The following is a 21,460-nucleotide window of genomic DNA, read 5'->3' as shown; positions in this document are numbered from 1 at the left end:
CCAAACATCACCTTTTACCAATCGGGTCATCCCAGAACAAATCCCTGTGTCAGAGAGGATACCATGAAGTTCACACTCCCTCATATACAAACATTAGGTCTAATTTTTCTATAGGTGGAAATACCTCATTTTAAAGTGCAGTAAGGTAGGGGGAGTTCATCTGAACAAAGGACCTACTCCTACAAAGAGAGCAGAGGCCACAGAGCTAGAAACCAATTAAGCTTGGGCACAACATGATAAAACAGGATCAGATATGGCTCAGAAATGTAAACCATGACATGTTGTACAGGGTTTTTTGTTTGGTATCTTCAAACAATTCCCAATGCTCTCACTGGAGCAAGCGTCACCAGTGTCACCAAAAGCAACCCTACTTGGGAAATGAGAGATAACTACAAAGTACACAAAGGTTCCACAGCTGCAGACACAACTCTCGCCACTAAATTTTCTCCTTTCAGACTGATGGAAAACCATTCTGAACTAATGCCAGGAGGGCTTCATACAACCATGGGTAGGGTGGGCAGATTTAGGAAAAATTGCAACCAGAACTTCTTACTGAAGTTCTGGAGGAGCCAGGGGAGGTGCATCAACTTGGTGCACTTGAAGCCTTCCTGCCATAGAAACAGCAGATACTAGAGAGGGTCTATGACTCGAAAAAAGAGCAACAATGTCATATACTCTATTCTGCCTTTGTGAGCCAAAAGGAACCAAAAAGTACTAGAAGCCATCATTATGCACTGCTGATAGCCCCCAGAACTCTTTCTGGGGGAAACCACTTACGCCTCCATGGGTTTTGGCAGGGAACAACAAAAAAGGCGCTCTTCCCAGAATGCTCGCACACTGATCCCCACACATTTTCCAAATGACAGTAGGAGCTGTCAAAAGGACTTACTAGGAGTTGCATCAAATGTAACAGATTTGTTTTGTTTGGGGTTTTTTGTTCACCCAAATTTAATACCTAAAGCAAGTCTGAGAAGAGCAAAGTATTTGTATTACTGCTATCTTCAGTCAATGAATGTATAAAAATCTGCACCAGATCACAATCATCTTTAATGGTGCATTTTGCTCTCTGTACTTTATAATTTGCAACGTGGCCAAACAGCATACATATGCAAGACAGGTGCAACTAACTGCTTAACATCAGAGCTAACATTGCCAAATTGGAGGAACAAGCATTTATAGATATATGCAATACAAAAGTATAGTATAAGTACCTTAATAGAAAGAAACCAAGTTGGACTTGAGGTATGAATTACAAATTACTCCTGTCTACTGATCAGGACCCTTCATCCAGAGGACCATGACACCAAAGGCAGTAGTAGTGAACGATAAAATGCTGTGTGTTACCTCAGCAAAAACTGGGCTAAGTCACAAACTGAAAAGGGAACATTCTACAGAGCACTGGCAGGGTGTCAGACTGTTCACAGGGCTGCCAAGTTTCATGTTCGGGAAGCCCCAGACCTTGGAGGTGAGCAATTTTGTGGAAATCTCAGTTGACATTTGAAAAAAACCCCCAAACCCTACATTTTCAGATCACCCAGATGTAGAGAGATGTTAGAAAATATAAGCCCCAATAATTAAAAAAAATATTTGCAAATCTTATAATTGATGGTATCTCACTCCACTTAAAACACATTTATATGGTACAGGAACAGGTGAATGTTGAAGGGCATGTGGTCAGTTGGGAGGATTCTATTGTATATGGTATGTCCCAAAATTAAACTGTTCTGAAAAACTGGAAATGTGGCAAGGGAAATAATAGGATGCCAACTATCAGATAACCCCTTTATGCTCCCCCTGAGAATTTTGCAACTTAAGTCATAAGGAACTGATCACTTGCCATCTTCTAGTGGCTGCAAAAAATTACAATTGCAAAAAGCCTGGAAGAGAAGTGACAGCCTTACAATCACTACCTGGTTTCACAGGGCATCTTTACATATGCTCCAGTGCAGGGAGGAAATGTTTTAGAATGGCTCTTCAAAGCCTCTCTAATTAAAGTGCCCACAGCGTCTCATATATTCAGCATCCCGTGCTTCAAAATGGCGGTGGGGGCGCTTTAACTAAAGCTCATTCAACAAGCTTTTAGTTAAAAGCACCCCCACCGCCATTTTGAATGTGGGGACATTGAATACATGTGATTTTGAGGCTGTTGGAGCATGATAATTAGCATGGTCTGGCAGACTTAATTAATCAAGGCTGCTCCAACGTGTTATAATTAGAATGCATCACAACAGGCATTGGGCACCTGGTATGGGTGCCCCAAAAGCCTGAAGTTTTAGTAAAGGAAAAGTTGTTGTCAAGCCAATGTTCTACAGGGGAAAAGGAGAAAAAAAAAAGCTTACTCAGAATTTTGGTGGAAATTCTCCTCTCACCAGCCACCACCTCTGCCCTAGTCCCAGCCCTGTGCCCTGCAGTACTGTCTCCCCAGGGCTGCAGCCTAAGCCTTTCCCCTGCCCCATGGTGTCTATCTGCCTGCCACACATGCTGCTGGGCTGCCCCTGCTGGGCCTGGGGGAACCAAGGATGGGTGAGAGGGAGGGTGGATGCAGGGAAGATAGAGCTGAGGTGGGCCAGAGATGCAGCTGAGCCCCACTCAGGCTGAAGTTGCCCAGGCACTGGGAACAGCTTGAAGGACACATTTGACCAAGAGATGCCCAGATGCGTGCAACAGTGAGCCCAGGCACCAGGTGGGCAGCGATCTCCCTGCACAGCTCCCGGCCGAGTGCCTCAGCCTTGCTCTCAAGGGACCCTGCTGTCTCCCTCCCCTCCCTGCAGTCTAAAACACTGGTGTTGTGGTGGCCAAGGTTATGCGTGAAGCATAGACAAATCATAGATAGGGACCTATCAAATTTATAATTTTGCATTTTTTGCAGAAACTATGAATTTGGTAGTTCCCCCATGAAAAATCCTGGGAAAACAGCAGCAAGCCAGCAGAGGATAAGGAGAGGCCGGTGCAAACAAAAAAGGGGGCTGGAAGCCCTGGCATCCTGGCGCATGGGGGTAAGGAGGGTAAATTGGCTGAGGGGCCTTGAAAGTCCTGCCCCTCCCCAGAAATTGACAGATGGCCATATGTTGATCTCTGGGGAGGGGCAGGGCTTCCAGGGCCCCATGGCCAGAGGCGTGAGGGGCCTGCTGTGCTTTGCGGCAAACATGGTGCCCAACGTTGTGCAAGGACCATGAAATATGGAGGCAGCCTCCATGAATTAGGTAGGTCCTTAATCATAAAAAAGTAGGGCTGGAAGGGACCTTCCTAGCTCTAGTGACAAGTCACAGCTGTGCAGGTAGAGGACAATCAGAGAAGGTTTCTAGACTTCTAGGTGTGACTGCTCCAAACTCCAACCTAGCACTAAGCTAGCATTAAGATGATCAACGTTTGTACAATGTGTAACAATGCTGCTCTCAGGTATAAAAATATTCTTAAGAACAGTTATTCCGCCAAGAAGCTTGGAGGTAAAACATGTTTGCAAAATTAATGGAATTTAAGAGCCTTAAAAATCAGAAAACACTTTCACAAAATAGTGACTACTACTCTTTTTACAAACATGAGATTTTATGCATTTTCAAGTAAGGTCAATTCACTTAATATAAATGAAGTTTTTAGCATATAAATACATATGGAAATAATACAGCTACAACTAGTATACTTAAATAGTGTACATCATTTACAGTTTCAAACATTATATACAATTTCAGACTAATGTAGTTTTATCTACATACATATGTATTTCAGAACATAAGCACAATAATGCTCACAATTTTAAATAAATACAGTGTTGAAAGAGAATGCTGCTGGAACTCTGTTCTTGAATAATCCAGTGCATTTCAGTAGAGTTAACTTTGTTCCATGCCAGCCATGAGTGACACGGCTAAAGACTCCACTGTGAAAAAACATTTTAAAGGCTTAGAATTAATCAGTTTACAAATGTTTACTGTAAATTGTCAAATTTATAATTTTATGAGGCAGATAAGACAGACTTTATAATTAAATAATGTCCAAGGTTCTGCAACTGTATCAGGTACTGTACATGGGATGAATTTTTAAGGTAATGACATAGTGTCTGAACTGTTAACTATGTAATCACTAGTAAAGCACCCTTCAGATGACTGTGTGGAACCTTAATTACAGTACAATTAAAATCTAAACTTCATCCTTCATAAAATGTGTAAAAACACACACAAGTGAATAATACCACTAATAGCAGAACCAACACTGAGAGCAGAATCTCATGTTTACACTAATAAATTTACATCAATATAGCTAATCTAGGTTCTGCTCCTGTATATTTATGCTCTTGAAATTATAAATCACCATATCCAGATACCCTGTCATGGTGAAAAAACAATACAATTTAAAAGAAATTCAGCTGGTGTTATTCTTGCAGTCCCAGACATCAACATATTCCGCTATCACGTTGTCAAATATTTTATTCTTAACTCTAAGAGTACTTAAAGTGCACTTATTTACTTTTAAACACTTTGTGAAGTGGTCATAGGTCTGCAATACTGCTACACAAAGGTGATATTCTCACTAGAAATCAAAATGTTTAAGACTGAAGCACTACCTCATTGTGACACATGAAAACTGTAATAGCTAACAAAGAAAATAAAATGGAACTCTCGAATCCTAACAGACGTAAACGGATCTCCTGGAAATGTGTCAGGGCAAGTACAGTCTCCTTTTTCACATGCATTTCACCATACAAGATTATGGTGCTATAAAAGAAGAAATTATATTGCTAAATACTACTGAACTGCTAAAAATACGATGTTGCAGGTTCTTTTACCCATTTTAGGACATCAATTCTGATGAGATGAAATAAACGTAATAACTCTCTTTAGTCTGTAGTAGGCATTATAAAAATTTTAATCACTACAAACATAATAAAAATTTAAATCAAGACTATGCAATTTATGTTTGAATGTGACCAGCTTTGACTACAAATTTTCTTTTCAATATGTCAGCCATTGTTAGTGACAAGTAACCAAGTGTCTAATCATCATGTGTTTTATTCCAACTGGCATGTTAAGACCTTTGGCAAAATCATAAATTATGACTGAAATCAATTATTTTGGTATTTGTGTACCCTTGTCATTCATCCTCTTTCAGAGGATTAGGCGAAACGAAATAAGTTCCACTGTTCATTAACAAAGCATGACAAATGCTCAAGGAGTACATCTACACAGTAAATTTACCATCCCCAGCAGCAAGGGCCACAGGCACATCGCACTGCCCAGTGTAGGCTGCCTCCCTAAACTGAAGCAGTACAGCCAGGTCCACATTCTGCCAGGGGCAGACTAATAAGCATGGGCACTGGCTAAATGACCCAGTTACTCGCAGTGCTAGTTAGCTTACCTGAAGCCCTGTAAAACTGCTGATTCAGAAAACAGCACACCTGGAGAAACAGTGGTCTTAAAAGGCAGAGGCCAGAGACGGTGAGTTTGCCAAACAGACAGTACTAAAAAAACTATAGGTATCATCAGAAGAGAATGTTTCCAATATCTGAACCTTATCTCATCTTTATATGGGAAAATGTACAAATTGGAATGTATTAAGAGACATTAAATACAGTCCCATCCCATAAATTCCTGATAAAGTTTTCCACGTAAAATCCAGGGTATACATCAGTACATTAAATGCCAATTGCATTAAAAATGTTCTGTATACTCACAGTGAGGAAAAGAGCCTCTGCAGACTGCTTTGTTTAGAACTGTTACAAGAAACATGTGACAATTTTTAAAATCAGATTCCATCTTCTCTATGGATTCCATCCTAAGAAAGAAGTGCAGTTCAATTAACAGGTTAATAATTATTTATAATCCACATAAGATTACTTAACCTTCCTTTCTAAATGATGAAAAATAAAAACTCTGTTTACTGAAAGCTTTAAGGCAGTATTTTTCAGGTGTATCAGGACAATAAGGTCTCAATTCCTGATTGTGGCTTCTAAACACTACCACAATATAAATAATAAAGTATCCTTCCTACCACCCTGTAGTAGGTATCTAACAAGTTAAATCCTGCCTGGAGAAGACGTGCTCCTTTTGTCCCTCCCTAGTAGGAAACGGGCTCCAGAAGGCAAAAAACAGATCTCACTTTAACACTTGAGAGCCTGAAAGGCTGAACAAACTTAAACAACAGGCTAATTGATTCCCTTATCAACTAAACTATACAACACTATCTTATAAGCAGGGATCCTGGTCTCTGATAACCACCCCCCTCCCACTAATTTTCAGTTTAAAAAAAGTAACTTAAAATCCACGATTAAAATGAAACACCACTAATTAATTTCCATGATTAAAATGACACACCACTAATACAAAGGTATATCTATATATAGACATATGTATAGATATAAATATATCTATATCTATCTAATCGAGAGAGAGAGAGAGAGAGAGAGACAGAGAGGTGTCATTTTAATCTTGGAAAACTGTGGATTTTGGGTTACTTTTTTTTAAATTGAAAATTGGAGATTTTTTTAACACAGAAATGCAGGATCCCTGCTTATAAGTTAGGGGTAGGGTTCTGGCATCAATGGAAGTGGTTAGGCCAGCCCTTGTATAAATCCCAGCTTGGGTGAACTTCTCATCATGTGCTCACGTAGACATAACAGGTATCATAGGAGGAAAAGCAGTGTTTCTTATAAGAAGTACCTTGCTTACAAGAACAGAGGGCTTATTTCTGGCAAAGGGAGGTTTTGAACATTCTAAATGTTCTAAATGAACGTTCTAAATGTTCTGAACATTCCAAATGAAACCCTGCCTCCATTGAAGTAACTGGCAAAAAAGCTTCCAGCTACTTTAATAATGCCAGGTTTCCCAACTCTCAGACCTAGGACAAGGTTCTTATCCTAGACAGTCTGCACATAAACGGGAGACTTCAGGAAGAACACATCAGACCAGAAGTTAAACACTTTTTCCATTCTCCTGCCTTCAGAACACACTAGAATGAGGTCAAGTCCACAGTCCTCATAAAAACAAATGAATGTCAATATTCACTGCCAGTGATGTTAAAGCTAAGTCTTAGACAGAAAATTAGAGCACAAGGAGGATAACTTAGCCTTTCACTTCATTATGGCTAACAGAGGAAAAAAAGTAACTTTCTTATAGAGTTCACCCTTCTTACTGAAAAATATTTTGATTACACAAGCAGCAGGTACATGCAGGTGATGAAGCATCACACATTTCATTTTTTTCCATTATTATCCTAATTATCTTCCACTAAGCAATACAAAGTAACACCACTTCATGCAAAAAGAAGTGCTCCAGAAAAAGCCAGAACTGTGAAGTAATCACATTATAAAAGTTTATTGATATACACTTACTTCCAAGCCCCCAAACCAGCCTGCCAACGTTCTGTGAACATCAGTACCAAGTTCAGCACTTTCATTATAGCTTCTTTTACAAAACTAACCTAAAAAGGAGAATTAAAATTAAAGTAGTTGTGGGTAGGATTTTATTATTTTAGCAGGCCATAAAGTGACAGTACAAAGTGCGTGTTTTAATTTGAATCAATTTTATGATCTTTATGTTCCATTCTGCTTGACTCTGGTTGACTATTTTATGATGCCTAATGCAACCAAAGATAAAATACTAGAGTGCTACCCCATGTAGCAAGTGTATCACCTGTGAAGTACCCAGGTGTCAAATCTAGTGCTGACATTTAAAAATACCACAAGTGACAAATATGAAAAAACAAATGTAATCATATTTCTTGGCCTTATTTATACTTGGTAAACCCCATTTGCTCTCCTATCTCTTATAGGAACTTTTAAATTGGATGACCATAGATTAAATATCTTAGATTATACAATTGCTGCATTTAACAGTGAAGTAACTATTTAAATATTTCGGTACAGCCCATTCAGACTTTGCTACCTCTGTAATGGATCATATCAGTAACATGGTAGAACTATGAAGGACAGGAATTTTCTTTACCTTCCATTTCTGTTACTGTAGCAGACAATCTTAAATATATTTCCAGGTACATTTACAATTTGTTCAAATTCCCACCCACTCTCCATTCACCACATCTCCTAACCAGATATAACCCAAGTAACATTTGAAATATAACTGAAGTGACCAAAGAGTAAAGTCAGAGATTTACAAGGGAAAGCAGGTCTCAATATGCATTTTGGAAAGGCACTGCCTCTCCTAACTATACTTATATTCAAAAACCCAAGACACAATGCATAACTTAATAAAAATATGTTCTGCCGTGTTCAACTGCAGTTACAACTTTTAGTTTTACTTTGCACACCTTTTCTCTCAGAAGGCAGCGATCATGGATTGTAGACAGGTATCTATAATGAATTTTTATCAGTTGATCTAAATCTTTGGCTTCTTCTACTTGATGCTGAAACTCCAAGCCTGTACTGTGAAGAATCTTTAAAAGAAAGACAGCCATGAGCATTTAAATGTATAGAGTACCTCGGTGCCTGGAATGCCCGTTCTCTTCCAGGTTGTCTAGAGCCTCATCAGGCCATAGAAAGACATACATTTGGGGCTCTCCAAATCCCACTCCAATTTGGAGCACTTCAAACACTGAGCACATCAGTGACAGAGATGTGCAGCTATCCCCCACACCATCCACCAGAGTACTTTAAAAATCTCTAACAGCTTGAGAAGTGAGAGTGTAGTTAGTCCTCTTGCATCCCACAGAGCTTTGCCCCTAATCTACCCAGAGAGCTGGGGTGAAAAGAGCAGAACAGTGAGCCAATGAATACTCAGCATTAGAGCACACTGTAAGGCTTTGGGGGGGAAAATATTGAAAAATAAAAAAATTGTTACTATCAATATACTGAACTGCACACATTAAAATACAGTTTAGCATTTGCTAAACTGACTTCAGATTGTCTTTCTTAAAATCCAGGAAAACATTTATTTTAAGGTTTGAATGTAAATGTTAAAAAAAAAAAAAAAATAAGATTTAACTGTACACAGAGGCTTAGTCAAAAAATATTCTGAATAACTAGCAATACTACATGTGCAGTTTGAAATTCTTAAAGTGAGAGAGATTATTATAGAGAGACAAACCCTGGTCATGATGTAGTTGTGCAAACTGTTTACAAAATGCATGAGTTTCACACGTAAGAGGAACATGCGATGAATTTGTTGTTTTATAAGCTCGGTGTGTGGTCCAAACTGAGGAACTCTCTCTTGTTGTAATAAAGGTCCTTCCTTGAGCTGTGGCTTTTCTGCAGCACTAACTAGTTCTAAAAAAAACCCCCAAATAGGAAAGATGTTAGTATGAGCACATGGTATACACAACTGTATTTAAAAATTGAAATCCCTCCATTTTTTTTTTTTATCAAGTATCTGCACATAAATACACTGAAACAGTTTTTCCCCCTTCCCAATTCAGATGTTTTGTTAAGAACTACTTATGTGAAGAATATATAGAGAAGTGGTTGAGGAACAAGGTATGTGCAACTGCCATTTGCTACATGCTAAAACAGTAGGAGCCAACCTTCTTGGCAGGCATGCCACAAAGTCAACCCTGCACCCTCTGAGTGCAACTCCGATCCCCTTCCTGATCTGTTACTCCATTTTCTGCTTCCTGCCCTACCTGTAACCTGTGTTCCCTGTTCCCTCCCTGATCTACTGCATGCCACACAGAGGCTGCTCATGCCACTTGTGGCACCCATGCTGCAGGTTGGCCACCCCTGTGCTACAGTAAAGTGGTAGGCGAGAGCCAAGGAGTCAACATAAAATACATATTAAAAAACCCCACAAGTTACAAAAACACGTCGTCAGCCTAAGAGATAGAAGGTGTCAGACTTTAGCCAGATGCTTACAATTTTAAATACATTTTAACATTTAGAAGACACAATTCTGAATACCTTCAAGCAGAACTGCCTGGTAGGGTTGCAAAAGCTATAGGTGAGCCCCTTACTCCCTGTACCTTGCTTATCCCCATAAGATCAAACCCTGCAGCCAATCCCAATATGGAGTTTTATAGAGTTATCAAGTTTAACCTTAAACTATATCTACCTACATGCCCTAAAACAAGACCTTAGATTCAGTAATAGATTTAAAAACAGAATCTCTTATTCAAGGAATTTCTTACCGTCAAATCGTAAAACATCTAGACTGTACTTAGCCCACTTTATTTGTAATAAGAGAAGAAACACTTGATTGTAAATTTTTTGACATTCTAAGCTTATAACTATATCCACAGGCCAAGGGACCTAAAAGTGTAAGGGAAGAAAATTAAGAGTATTTAATTTCATGGAGCTTATTTCAAGTGTTTTAAAATTAAAGGTGTAAGAGCATTATTTTGTGACTGGGTTTTACCTTGTAGCTCAAAGTTAAGCCATCTAAGGTATGGACAGGGAGTTTCTTCTTTGCTGTATCAACACTTTCAAAAGATATAGATAGCCTATGCAAAGAAACAAGGACTCTAGTTAGCAATGGTCTGCTACAAGAACTAGCAGGTAGTTCTTTTACTTAAGATTTTTGCTTTAATTTACCACTGTTAAATATCAATGATCAAATTTTATCTGGAAAGAAATGAGTGGTTAAGATTATCTCTGTGCAGGGCTTCTTTAGCAAAATGTTATAAAAGAAATAAGACTTATGAAAAAAACATCACTGCAAGTGAATAAATAACAGAGCTTGTGTGAAGGAAGAGTAAAAGCAAATGTCTGTAGGTACAATTGAAATGAATATTACAATATTAACTGAAAATCATTAGCTTACTGCCAGTCTACTATTTAAATATTTTACTACTATGCATAATAATCCAGTGTCATGCTAAGTAAGAGGAATTTCACTGTGCTGACAAATAAGAGCACAAAGAGTACTTATGTATTACATTAACTTATTATTTCAACAAGGAGAGAGAAGGAATTCAGTTTTTTTACTATTACTGTAAACAATTTCATGCATTTTACCTTGAACTGTCCTCTGGGTAACGCTGACCAACTGCCTCCTGTAGCTGAACATTTAGGAATGATACATTCTGCCAGGTTTCTTTTTCTCTAATCTTATCAAAGATAGATGTATAGAAATCATACATAGTATCTCCAGCTTCAAGCAAGAAGAAGTTTCTCATTGCTTGCAAGTACTCTACTAGCCTAAATAAGAAACACAAATATATGAACATTTCTTCAACTTTCACTGTTAAGTCTTAGTTTAACATCAAATGAAATACCATATACTATAACCCTTTAGACCAGGGGTTGGCAACATACGGTCAAGATTCAGATCCAGCCCCTGAAACCAGCCCGCAGAACCAGAGGGCTTCACCTGTGCCTTGGCTCATACCCGGGCCAAGCAGCAAGGAGCTGTGCTAAGGCTGGCCTGCTGAAAGCACCACCTGTACCACTGTTGTCACTTCTCCTCAGTCCCCTGGCTGCAGCATGGGTGCAGCTTCTAGCCAATGGGTAGCTGCGCCACAATTTAGGAACAGAGAGAAGTGGCATTTTGCACTGAGGAAGCAACTGCCAGCTATTTGGCCCTGTTGCCAGGGCCACTGCCCAGATGCACTGCAGCCACAGCTTGAGAGCAGGGGGCTGGGGAAGCAGTGTTGGCAGGGAAAGCCCTCTGACACTGACAGCCAAAGTCACTCAGCTCTCACTGAACTGGAGCCAGACTGGTTCCAACCTGCAGCTTGTTAAAAAGGCTGCTGGTCCTTGTTTTAGATGCATCTTCACTACAAGAACTCCAAACTGAATGGCATACTTCAGTAAACTTTGATAGATTCTTGTATTCCTACACAGGTACCATTTGGACCCACATCTAGCACAGGTACTAAAGTCTCATTCTTAGCTTTAAAGTGTAGTGCCACTGATTTACTTCTGAGTATTTTCTTAAAATGAGTCCTTGGTTGCCAAGAATAACCTTATGGGAGAAAATATTGGTCGTGTCTATGCACTGGGCTCCCCAGACACCTACGCACGTGCCTGACACCTACTCCAACATGTTCTAATTAAAACGTGTTGGAGCAGACTCAATTAATTAAGTTTGCTGGAGCGTACTGATTAGCATGCTACAACAGCCTCAGTGTCGCATGTATTCAGTGTCCCTGTGCTTCAAAATGGCAGTGGAGGCATTTTAACTAAAGCTTGTCCTGCTGCCATTTTGAAGCTCAGGACACTGAACACATAAGACAATGCAGAAGCTTTAAATTAGAGTGGCTCTTGAGAGTCGTTCTAATTAAAGTGTCCCTTCTCTACCTTCACACTCCCACACTCCTGAACATGTATAAAGATGCCCACTGTGTCTTGTAGCAGCACACAAACACTACACCAGCAGTCAGTTACCTTTCTCAGCTGTGGGCCAGAATGACTCAGCTCAGGTTAAAAGCAAGCAGGAAAAAAAGGTGCTAGGATCCATGCACCACAACTACTTTGCTGCGCAGAGGCCTGGGAAGCGCATCTGTCTATTGCTGTTCCCCGGAGGAACATAGAAAAGTGAGTGCTGCCAAAGCCATCTGCTGCTGGATGTCTCCAAAGCCTGACATCCAGATGCCGAATAAAATGGTTCTGTGGGCAGGAACCAGCATGTGGGCGATAAATTGCCAACTGCACTATACTGTTCCAGGCAGCATACCTTCTAAGCTGTAACAGTGCTACAGCCAAGCTAATCAACACAGGAGCGGACTGACAAGCCCTGTCACTTAGCAGTGCCAATTATGCTGTCTGAAGCACCATGCAAATATGGCTATGTTGCTTCTGGAAGGCAGCCCATCTGAAACAGTGCAGTATGCACAAGGACACCACTGCTACACATAGTAAGGTATGTACACAGGGCCATATATCACTAAAAAATGCAGAGCATGGGAAAAACTTCCAACTTCAAAAGGGACTTTTGCTTAAATACGGGCACTTAAACAAAAGTCCCAATTTTACTATCATCTCTCAATGTGTTGAAAAATAGGAGACTATTACCTCCCTACCTTAGGGATGCTGTAAGAATAAACACAGTAAATGACTGTGCAATGTACAGGTGCAACAATGAATGGAGCCGTAAGGACTAGCGACAGATTAGAGAAAAGTGATGTCCTGGAACTACTTCAGATATCAATGCCATTTTATTTTAAAATAATGCAACTAATTCTGTAGTATTGCCTATATTATAGTTAAGTTCAAAATTAAGTAATCTCTGCAGCTTCACCTGATTAGGCTATTAAGGGAATGAAATCTCCTAAAGTCTCACTTAAGTTAAACATTTTGCCAGCAATTTAAATGATGCTAGGGTTTCATACACTTTCAAAGGATATGAAACACAACATAGTAAAAACACAAAAAGTTGCAAATGTTAATACTTTAGTAAACAGAAGTACTTAATACTATATGAAGTTATCTTTTTTTTTTTTAAGTGATTCCTACTCATTCCACAGATGTAATCAGTTTATACGGCCACTTAAAAACTATGTAGATAAGACATAAAAGAGTGAACAGAATGATTAGAAAAATGTTGTTACTTCATTTAATGCTTTTTCTATTATTTATCACAGAAGATAGATTTTCTTTAACTACTGCTTTTACAGTAGAATATGAAAGATAAGAAACATGCCTTTAAAAAAAAAAAGGCTCAATTTAATTTCTTACCTGTAATCTTTTTTTAAAGTTTGCATTAAATTGCCACAGCACTCCAAATATTGCTTGTCTATGTGAGGATAAAGGCAAGACCTCAGCGTCAGTTCAAATGTCTGGCATGTCACAGATTCAGAAGATCTATCCACACAAACGTCCCCACCAGTAAACTTCTCGTGAAAGTCACTCTGCTCTAAATACAACCTTAAAAAGTAAAACACATTGCTCAGGTCAGTGGTTTTCAAACTTCCTAAAGTTTGTGGAACCCCCACCCCTTCTACAGAGCCAGGGGACATGGCCTGGCAATGGTGGTGCACCACCTTCTAGCCCTTTCTGCCATTACCCCCAATCTTTCTGGAACCCCCGATGACCTATTGCAGAACTCCAGGGTTCCACAGAACAGCCTGAAAACCACTAGTTAAAATAAATGACAAAAGTTATTCTTAGAATACCTCCCAAAAGAGTGTTCTATATTCAAAATGTAGTGGTCTCATTTAGGGGTTTTTACTTAAAAAGATGCCTTGCAAAGGTAAATTTTTCTCACTATAGTTACTGTTAACAAAATGGTGTTCATGTCATAACTTAGCCAAGTGGTCATCCATACCACCTATGTAGAACAAAACTCTTCATTTGGATTGCATGCTGTAACTAACTCAAACTCATGATGGAGTATCTTGGAATCTTTCCAGAATTTACCTCTTAAAAAGTAAAAATACTGAAAACTCCCAAGTAACAGGTATTCTTATATGGCCTTTAGGGATAAACTGTGACCCAATAAAAGGAGAAGGTAGTAGATAAGCTGTACCATCTGCCACCTGTACTAGGAGGCATTGTTACACCCTCAGAATAACAATTACTCTAATTTCCTTCATGCTCTTATACAGGAAGGGACTCACTTCCAACCTGTACAACCATAAACTAGCTGAGTCAGTCAGCCTTCCTGCTCCGAGGAATGAATAAATAGGCGAGAAGTTCCATGGTCTCTTATGTTTGAACTCAAGATCTGGATAACCTATATATAAGAGCAAGGGGGAAAAAACTTTTTTTGCATAGATGCAAAGGCTGAATCATAGGGCTTATCTATATGGCTAAGTGACTGAAAAGCTAGGAAGAGTGACGAACGTTCTGCAACTCTACATTCAAAGTCCATTGTAGACACCCTTAATGCTCCAGGCTGCCCACACACTCTAGCCATAAAGCAAACAGACATCTACCACAATAAAATGGGCACAAATTATTACCACCTTCAGTTCTGACTACACTGTGGCGAGACACAAGTTATAGATGTATATTTATTTTTGTTTTGTGCTGCCATAAAAATGTTTATGGCAGGTCAAAGGCAATGTCTGCTTCCACCCTTAGAAGCATTCTCTTTAAAAGAATAATTGGGGATGCACCAATAAAGATTTTTTGGGCAGATACCAATTATTAATGAGCTCTATCGGCTGATACTGATCTGATTGCCGATATGCATCTTGGCAGCATCCAGCTGGTAAGTCTGTTGGGGGTCTGGGACTGGGGCAGGTGCTGTCCGGCTGGGGTGGGGCATGGGACAGAGCCGCCAGGGTGAAGCATGGGACGGAGCTGCAAGTGGCTTGTCTGGGGGCACTCAGGGAGCAGGGGCAGCTCCCGTTGCTTTGCACAACCCCAGGGGAGGCCTGGGGGGCATGTGCCCCCCAGATCTGCATGCAGGGTGAGGGTGGACTGCCCGCTGCGGGCTTGGGCTATGCTCAGGGCGGGCGGTGGCACTGGGAGGGGAGACATTGGGGGGGCAGGGGTTACAGTGAATTCTATGGTGGCTGTAGCCCCCCTCCCAGCACTGCCACATGTTCCAAGTGCAACCCCAACTCAGCCCCTCTCAGGAAGAGCCTGGCATCACCCCCAGCGCACAGTGGCAACCCACTCTCACCCTACACACAGTTCTGGGGGACACATGCCTTCTCTGGGGGTGCATGCAGCAGCAGGAGCTGTCCCCCAATCCCTGCACCCCACCCGGATGAGCTGCTTGCAGCTCCATCCCATGCCTTGCCCCAGCTGTACAGCACAGCACCTGCTGCCCTGCCCCAGGTAAGTTCTTCCCTCCCTCACTGTGGGGGCCTCAATCTGCACCCCACCCTCCCATGCCATTTCCCTCCCCTCTGCCCTTTCTCCACAACAGAATTACTGGCCAGATGCCACTCTCCAAGCTTCCAGGCTGGCCACGTGCATGCTGCATGTGCATACACATGTATGCAGCATTTATCAGCGACATTAATCGGCCACATCAGCCAAAAAAAAACCAGACTGCCAATTATGTCAACTTTTCTTTTATTGGTGCTGATATGATATAGACTTATGCATCAGTGCACCTCTAACAACAACGACTAAAAATAATAATAAAAATAAATAAACAAATAAATAAATAAAAAAATAATAATAATAGAAAAGAACCACCAAAAGGCACCTTTCGCTATATTCAAACGTTTCCAGAAGGTGTAACACTAAGCTGCCTAATAGTGTTTAAAAAAGAAATAAATGGCTATATTTCTTTCTTGCCACAAATTATGTTCTGAGTCAGATGATTCAGAATGTTGCTAACGTATGCTGCCTCCCTGGAGCAAAGATTCGGGATGTGACGGAGGTAATCCAGGCCAGGATCAAGCCCACCGATTACTACCCCATGATCCTAGTCCATGTGGATACTAATGATGCGGCCAGGAGAACCCCCGATCACCTGACGGCGGACTACAGTGCTCTGGGTGGCGTGCTGAAGGAGTTCGGTGCACAGGTGGTTTTCTCTTCCATCCTACCAGTGACCGGATGAAGAAGACGGCAGGAGAACTGCATCAGAGAGACCAACTGGCGGCTTCGGCAGTGGTGTCTCGAGGCAGACTTCGGATTCCTGGACAATGACCCACACATCACGACGAGGGACATGCTCAGCTGGGATGGGCTTCACCTGTCCCCCAAAGGTAAGCGTGTGTTTTCTACTAGGTTGGCGGATCTCCTCCGGCGGGCTTTAAACTAGGCTCGTCGGGGGGAGGGGAGTACGAGGGCAGGGGAAGCTGTGGACCACCAAACCATGTGGCACCCACAAGGACAGCCCAGCCTGAAGAAGGAGAACACTGGAAACCTGAAAGCCATGGGGAGACCAGCACTACAGAACAGGTAAGAAACAAGAAGGTAAGAATCAAAGGGCCCCTTGGGACTTGGAGCGGGGGGGGCAGCAAAGGCACCAGTCGCAGGGCTCAAGTGCCTATATACTAATGCTAGGAGCATGGGGAACAAGCCGGATGAATTAGTGCTCCTGCTTGCGCTAAACACCTATGACTTAGTGGGGCTAACAGAGACCTGGTGGGATTCATCCCATGACTGGGCGGTACATATTGAGGGCTATAGATTGTATAGAAAGGACAGGTCGGGGAAGAAAGGGGGGGGGGGGGTTGCACTTTATGTCAGTGAGCAATATACATCAACCCTCATCAAGACAGAATCCAAGGTTGAGGAAGTAGAAGGATTGTGGGTTAGGCTACATGGGGGGCAAGGAGAAAGGGATTTGGTGGTAGGGGTCTGCTACAGACCCCCACACCAAGGGGAAGAAATAGATGCGGGGCTCCTGAGGCAACTCTCGGAGACCATAAAAGCTAAAGAGGCGGTAGTCATGGGGGACCTAAACTACCCGGACATCTGCTGGGAGACGCAGACAGCAAGGTCCCATTGCTCACGCAGGTTTCTAACCTGTGTACAGGACCTCCACCTGACACAGGAGGTGCATGGTCCCACTAGGGGGAATGCCATACTGGATCTGGTATTGGCAACAGGAGATGACATGATAGGGGACCTCCAGATCAGTAGCCATTTGGGAGACAGTGATCACCTAATAATAGAATTCAACATAAGACAGCGAGTGGGTAAGGTAACTAGTAGGGTGAAAGTGCTAGACTTTAGGAAAGCTGATCTCAATGCACTCAGGCGATTAGTCAAGGAAGCACTGCAGAGTAGGAGTTTTGAAGGGATGGGACCCCAAGAAGGGTGGCTGTACCTAAAGGAAACGATCCTTCGGGCACAAAGCAAGACGATCCCCGAGCGAGGCAAAAAAGGGAAAGGGGCCAGGAGGCTTCCTTGGCTGACCAGAGAAATCCAGGGCAGCCTAAGGGCCAAAAGGGGAGCACATAAAAAGTGGAAACAGGGTGAGATCACTAAAGATGAATATACCTCCTCTGCTCGTGCTTGTAGGGAGGCAGTTAGGCGGGCCAAAGCTACCATGGAGCTGAGGATGGCAACCCAAGTAAAAGACAACAAGAAATTGTTTTTTAGATATACTGGGAGTAAAAGGAAGGCCCAGGGAGGAATAGGACCACTGCTAAATGGGCAGAAACAACTGGTGACAGATAGGGGGGACAAGGCTGAACTCCTCAACGAGTTCTTTGCCTCAGTGTTCCTAAGTGAGGGGCACGACAAGTCTCTCACTGGGGTTGTAGAGAGGCAGCAGCAAGACGCCAGACTTCCATACGTAGATCCTGAGGTGGTGCAGAGTCACTTGGAAGAACTGGATGCCTTTAAGTCGGCAGGCCCGGATGGGCTCCATCCGAGGGTGCTGAAGGCACTGGCTGACATCATTGCAGAGCCACTGGCAGGAATATTCGAACACTCGTGGCGCACGGGCCAAGTCCCGGAGGACTGGAAAAGGGCTAACGTGGTCCCCATTTTCAAAAAGGGGAGGAAGGAGGACCCGGGCAACTATAGGCCAGTCAGTCTCACCTCCATCCTTGGTAAAGTCTTTGAAAAAATTATCAAGGCTCACATTTGTGAGAGCCCGGCAGGGCAAATTATGCTGAGGGGAAACCAGCACGGGTTTGTGGCGGGCAGATCGTGCCTGACCAATCTAGTCTCTTTCTATGACCAGGTTACGAAACGCCTGGACACAGGAGGAGGGGTGGATGTCGTATACTTAGACTTCAGGAAGGCCTTCGATACGGTATCCCACCCCATACTGGTGAACAAGCTAAGAGGCTGTGATGTGGATGACTGCACAGTCCGGTGGGTGGCGAATTGGCTAGAGGGTCGCACACAAAGAGTCGTGGTGGATGGGTCGGTCTCGACCTGGAAGGGTGTGGGCAGTGGGGTCCCGCAGGGCTCGGTCCTTGGACTGATACTCTTTAATGTCTTCATCAGCGACTTGGACGAGGGAGTCAAATGTACTCTGTCCAAGTTTGCAGATGACACAAAGCTATGGGGAGAAGTGGACACGCCGGAGGGCAGGGAACAGCTGCAGGCAGACCTGGATAGGTTGGACAAGTGGGCAGAAAACAACAGGATGCAGTTCAACAAGGAGAAATGCAAAGTGCTGCACCTAGAGAGGAAAAATGTCCAGCACACCTACAGCCTAGGGAATGACCTGCTGGGTGGCACAGAGGTGGAAAGGGATCTTGGAGTCCTAGTGGACTCCAAGATGAACATGAGCCGGCAGTGTGATGAAGCCATCAGAAAAGCCAATGGCACTTTATCGTGCATCAGCAGATGCCACACTTCAAGAAGGATGCGGATAACCTGGAGAGGGTCCAGAGAAGGGCAACTCGTATGGTCAAGGGCCTGCAGACCAAGCCCTACGAGGAGAGACTAGAGAAACTGGACCTTTTCAGCCTCCGCAAGAGAAGGTTGAGAGGCGACCTTGTGGCTGCCTATAAGTTCATCACGGGGGCACAGAAGGTAATTGGTGAGTATTTATTCACCAAGGCGCCCCCGGGGGTTACAAGAAACAATGGCCACAAGCTAGCAGAGAGCAGATTTAGATTGGACATTAGGAGGAACTTCTTCACAGTTTGAGTGGCCAAGGTCTGGAACGGGCTCCCAAGGGAGGTGGTGCTCTCCCCTACCCTGGGGGTCTTCAAGAGGAGGTTAGATGAGTATCTAGCTGGGGTCATCTAGACCCAGCACTCTTTCCTGCCTATGCAGGGGGTCGGACTCGATGATCTATTGAGGTCCCTTCCGACCCTAACATCTATGAATCTATGAACGTTACAACTCCCGAAGGGACGTACAGAAATTTACTAAAGCCATCCCTGCTCTAAATGAAGAAATAAGAATTTTTATGGTAATTAGATTTTTTCTGTAACATTTAAGCTAAACTTTAGACCCACAAAAGAATCAATAATATATTTTTCTGGTAATCTGCTGAAGGGAAACACCAATTCAAATAAAAGAAGCTATAAAAATATATAAATATGCGCATTACAAGTACAGTAAAAGCGCTGTTATCCAGCATCCCCTGGGAATGGGGGATGCTGGTTAATCAAATATTCCAGTTAATCAAGTGTGCACCGTCTGGTACACACCCTGGCATCAGCGTGCCAGGGGACAGGGAGGGGGGCCCTGAGCAGGCTGCTTTGCCCTGGGCTGTGGACCGAAGAAGTGGCAAGAACTCTGCTCGCAGCAGTGGCGAAACCCGGAAGTGGTACTTCTGGTTTTGCTTTTGCCACGTCCCTCAGATGTCAGTTAATAGAGTTTTCCGGTTAATAAAATGTTGGTTAATACAGCTTTTGCTGTATTTACTATCAAAGAAGAGTCATTATCATAGTATAATTAATTTAATTCTTTGTAATAGAAACTGGTACGCTAAAAGACAATTCCCATTTTTCTACACTAATCAATTCAAGTGAAACTAGATATAGCAGATATTTGTAAAGTCCTTCTAGCATATTCACTTCATACTTTCTTGAAGTTAACTCAGGCCATTTATCACTTTGGAACTAAGACAACACTTCACAGAGCTCTCCGTCTCCTTGGGCTTGTCCACTTTAGGTAGCAGCAAAAAAGTTTTACCCTATCAGTCTAAGGTAAGATGCTGCTTGACAACACAGGAGCAAGACTGGTTACCTGGTAATTGCTCAATTACCTGGCAAAGTTAATAGCCAGCAGTGGGTCATGGACAACATCCAGTTCCAAGTGTCTTTCAGCTATAGACTGCATCTTTATCAAACTCTGCTTGGTCGCTTGCTGTTCTGTAATAATATCTGAAACAGATTCTTCCCCATGCCGCAGACGGGACTGCACAGACTCCAGAAATAATGTGTATAAACTTTTTCGTTCTGCATCTGAGTTAGACATTAAAATCTTATGATAATTTTGTTCTAAGAAAACAACAATGGGTAAACTTTGCACCTTTGAGCAGTACAATATTAACTTGATCTTACCAGTTACATTTCTATATGCAGCAGCAAAGAGCACTTTGGGCACGATTCATTTAGATACTTGCATTCAATTTTAAACCTTGAACTTAATAGGACAATTTATATGGTTAAAGTTAGGCTCATGATCAAATAATTTGCTGAATCAGAGTCTAAAATATTAACTATCATTGTTTCAGAAAAATATAGGCCCTCTGACCCTCTAGGTATACACCATATATACTTGAATACAAGATGACCTTGAATTTAACACAACCCCCAAATAATTAATAATAATTTACATGGAAAATTGATAAATGTGTTATAATTTTCAATGTACAGAACTTAATTATTGTAAGGTTGCCTTTAATTCATCCTTCCCACCGCTGCAGAGGTGCAGGCAGTGTGCATGTGTTGGGGGAGGTGTGGGGAGTTAACAGCTTGCCCCTTCTTGTGCCTGCCCAGCCCTACAGCCCCAGGGCCACTACTCCACTGCTCCCCCACCAGCCTCTCCTCCCCTTTCCCACGCCCTTGCTCCACACTGGTAGCCTCCATCCCTGTTCTAGCCTCCATAGCCCCAGCCCAGCCCCCGTAGCAACTATGTGGGCTGTGCACCACTGCCAAGGGAGTAGAATAGGGACATGCTTAGTGTCCCAAGCTGCAGCATGCACAAAGCCTGCCAGTGCAGAGAAGTGGGGGTGATGAGAGTGGGGAGCAGAAGGGAGAGCAGCAGACAGGAGAGCAGAAGTTGTATGTGGTGGAGGGAGCAGACAGTAGT

The 21,460-nt window shown here is 42.5% G+C and overlaps 1 protein-coding gene across 1 annotated transcript in view; it reads right to left on the bottom strand.

Annotated features, from left to right (window-relative positions):
* Window positions 1-3,525: 3,525 nt before the first annotated feature.
* Window positions 3,526-21,460, bottom strand: part of TUBGCP5 (tubulin gamma complex component 5) — a 43,431-nt gene continuing 25,496 nt past the window's right edge. The window contains exons 14-23 of the mRNA XM_014600440.3: window positions 20,412-20,610; window positions 13,553-13,741; window positions 10,892-11,074; window positions 10,293-10,377; window positions 10,066-10,186; window positions 9,033-9,211; window positions 8,257-8,382; window positions 7,322-7,410; window positions 5,666-5,766; window positions 3,526-3,874 (exon numbers count right to left, since the gene is read on the bottom strand). Of these exons, the coding sequence (XP_014455926.1) occupies window positions 3,828-3,874; window positions 5,666-5,766; window positions 7,322-7,410; window positions 8,257-8,382; window positions 9,033-9,211; window positions 10,066-10,186; window positions 10,293-10,377; window positions 10,892-11,074; window positions 13,553-13,741; window positions 20,412-20,610 (1,319 nt within the window). The 3' untranslated portion in view covers window positions 3,526-3,827. The remainder of the gene's footprint in view (window positions 3,875-5,665; window positions 5,767-7,321; window positions 7,411-8,256; window positions 8,383-9,032; window positions 9,212-10,065; window positions 10,187-10,292; window positions 10,378-10,891; window positions 11,075-13,552; window positions 13,742-20,411; window positions 20,611-21,460) is intronic.

The sequence above is a fragment of the Alligator mississippiensis genome, chromosome 1, assembly GCF_030867095.1.
Source record: "Alligator mississippiensis isolate rAllMis1 chromosome 1, rAllMis1, whole genome shotgun sequence".
NCBI classification, from domain to species: domain Eukaryota; kingdom Metazoa; phylum Chordata; order Crocodylia; family Alligatoridae; genus Alligator; species Alligator mississippiensis.
The sequence above is the reverse complement of the archived record's forward strand: the minus strand, read 5'-3'. Positions and strand labels throughout refer to the sequence as shown.